The sequence below is a fragment of the Tupaia chinensis genome, unplaced genomic scaffold (assembly GCF_000334495.1).
Source record: "Tupaia chinensis unplaced genomic scaffold, TupChi_1.0 Scaffold000702_1, whole genome shotgun sequence".
Classification (NCBI taxonomy): domain Eukaryota; kingdom Metazoa; phylum Chordata; class Mammalia; order Scandentia; family Tupaiidae; genus Tupaia; species Tupaia belangeri.
The window spans coordinates 2,965,482-2,968,384 of record NW_006160225.1 but is presented as its reverse complement, the minus strand read 5'-3'; the positions used below and the strand labels follow the sequence as shown (position 1 = coordinate 2,968,384).

The window sequence follows — 2,903 nt, the reverse complement described above, 5'->3', positions numbered from 1 at the left end:
TACGTATATATATAGATATATATACCTACATATATATATTTACATATAACACATATATGAATATATATCACTCCCACTCTTAAAATGTGAAATCTGAAATATTATTCCCAGCATAGGCCGGCTCTAGAGCACATTTATGTACTGCTTAGGGAGCTAGATCCCACAAGGCCAACCCTGGTTCAAATCTCCACCCAGCAGCCTGAAAACCATACCTGCCTCAAATGCATTCATGCCCAAAATCAAGACCGGATGAAGAAGTGGAGGGAAAAGGATTGCAGCGTGACCATGCCTCATTAGAGGGTGCTTTTTCTCTGTCTCCGTCTCTGTCCTTGTCTCCGTCTCCCTCTCTCATGAATACATGTGCCCTCTGGGATTAAAAATAAATTAAGATAATATATATCATATGCAACCTGCCAGACCTTGTATGTTTTAGCTGCAAATAAATTAATTTAAGATAATATATATAATATCCAACCTGCCCGAACGCTGTATGTTTTAGCTCCAAAATTCAATTTTTTTTGAGTACCAACAAGACATAACAAGTAGAAAATTCCACGCCTGACCTCATGTGACTGGTAGCAGTCAAAATGCGGTAATACAAAAATATTATGTAAAGTTACCTTCAGACTCCATGCGTAAGGTGTATATAAAACATAAATGCATTTCATGTTTCGACTTGGATCCCCTTTCAAGATATCTCATTATGTATATGCAAATATCCCAAATGTTGAAATATTTCAAAACCCAAGGCATTTTGGTTTTCAAATATTTTGGTCCCAAGTATTTTGACTTGGATAGATCCTTCAATCCTGAATACATACGTGCATATACATGAATTGACATATGTGTGTGTGTGTGTATATATAACTATATATGTACAAATATATATAAACATATACATAATTATGAACTCTATGGAGACCACGTTTCATTTCTATTCCTGACTGGAGATGACCATCACAGTGACGTTTTTGGAGACAAGGTGCACTCTACTGCAGTGCACAAAAAAATGCCTTCATATTTATGCAGACTTTCTTTGTTTTCTCTTTCTAGAACCTCAACCTACTGGCTCACTCGCATCCAGTCTTTTCTCTACTGCAACGAGAACGGCCTCCTGGGCAGCTTCTCCGAAGAGACGCACTCCTGCACGTGTCCGAACGACCAGGTGGTCTGCACCGCCTTCCTGCCCTGCACCGTAGGCGACGCCTCCGCCTGCCTGACCTGCGCGCCCGACAATCGCACTCGCTGCGGCGCCTGCAACACCGGCTACATGCTGAGCCAGGGCCTCTGCAAGCCCGAGGTCGCCGAGTCCACCGACCACTACATCGGCTTTGAGACTGACCTGCAGGACTTGGAGATGAAATACCTGCTGCAGAAAACGGACAGGCGAATAGAAGTCCATGCCATCTTCATCAGCAATGACATGCGACTCAACAGCTGGTTCGACCCCTCCTGGCGGAAGCGGATGCTCCTCACCTTGAAGAGCAACAAGTACAAGTCCAGTCTGGTCCACATGATCTTGGGGCTCTCTTTACAGATTTGCTTAACTAAAAACAGCACTCTGGAGCCGGTGCTGGCGGTGTACGTCAATCCCTTCGGAGGCAGCCACTCTGAGAGCTGGTTTATGCCGGTGAGTGAGAACAGCTTTCCAGACTGGGAGCGGACTAAGCTGGACCTCCCGCTGCAGTGTTATAACTGGACACTCACTCTGGGGAACAAATGGAAGACGTTTTTTGAGACGGTGCACATCTACCTGCGGAGTCGCATCAAGTCCAACGGCCCCAACGGCAATGAGAGCATTTACTACGAACCTCTAGAGTTTATTGACCCTTCGCGTAACCTGGGCTATATGAAAATCAATAACATTCAAGTGTTTGGCTACAGCATGCACTTTGACCCTGAGGCAATCCGGGACCTGATTTTGCAGCTGGACTACCCCTATACTCAGGGATCCCAAGACTCGGCACTTTTGCAGCTCCTGGAGATAAGAGACCGTGTAAATAAACTCTCCCCACCTGGCCAGCGTCGTCTAGATCTGTTCTCTTGCTTGCTTCGTCATAGACTCAAGCTGTCTACTAGTGAAGTGGTGAGAATCCAATCCGCTCTGCAGGCGTTCAACGCCAAATTGCCAAACACAATGGATTATGACACGACCAAATTATGTAGTTAACCGTTAATGTCAAGCACAACCCAAAACCTTGAAGGAGTTTTTACAGTGCTTTTGTGGAACAGTTTATGTTTGGAAGAGTACATTTAAATTGTCTTTTCAATATCTGTCTTACACCAGTCAATAACATTGGATGGCAATTGACTCCCTTGAACTTGCTGACAATGAATATATTATACTGCAGTTTTGGTTTATGAATGAAATAAATACTGACACCAGTCTAGAAGACATTCTACTTTTTACAATAAATTTCATTTGTAATTTTATATGTTCCGTGGCAATGCTTTTGTGCATTACATCCTCTAGAGGGAACATAAAAAGATACCAATAAAATTTTGTAGCTGAACAGTTATTAAAAAGAAGTGCTGTGGGTTTCCTTTTTTTTTTTTTTTTTTTCCATGAAATGAGTTCTATTTTGATATAGTTTGTTAGAACCTGGGGAAAACGTACCAAGATTTTTTAATGGAAATATTTGAAGGTCCTTTTTTCAGTTATCTTTCTGAAACACCCAACTAGGTAGAAGGAGTAGTATTCAGTGGTATTTACAGTTAATAGCATAATGACAGTGGTAAGTTTATTACCTATATTTAGAAAATCCTAGAGACACAGTCATTGCTAAAATAGTCAGATAAACTATTTCCCCAGTTAACAGCAGAGCATTTCAGCAAACTTACAGAAATATCAGTGTGATTATAAGGCATATCATGAAGAACATAAACCCTTCATTTCCTTAGCA

The 2,903-nt window shown here is 41.7% G+C and overlaps 1 protein-coding gene across 1 annotated transcript; it reads left to right on the top strand.

The window, feature by feature from the left end:
- Positions 1-587: 587 nt before the first annotated feature.
- LOC102491668 (BMP/retinoic acid-inducible neural-specific protein 3) lies at positions 588-2,502 on the top strand. Its single transcript, XM_006160634.3, has 2 exons — positions 588-592; positions 1,054-2,502. Exons 1-2 carry the CDS (start codon positions 588-590, stop codon positions 2,168-2,170), a joined length of 1,122 nt encoding a protein of 373 aa, XP_006160696.1. The 3' UTR covers positions 2,171-2,502.
- Positions 2,503-2,903: the final 401 nt, after the last annotated feature.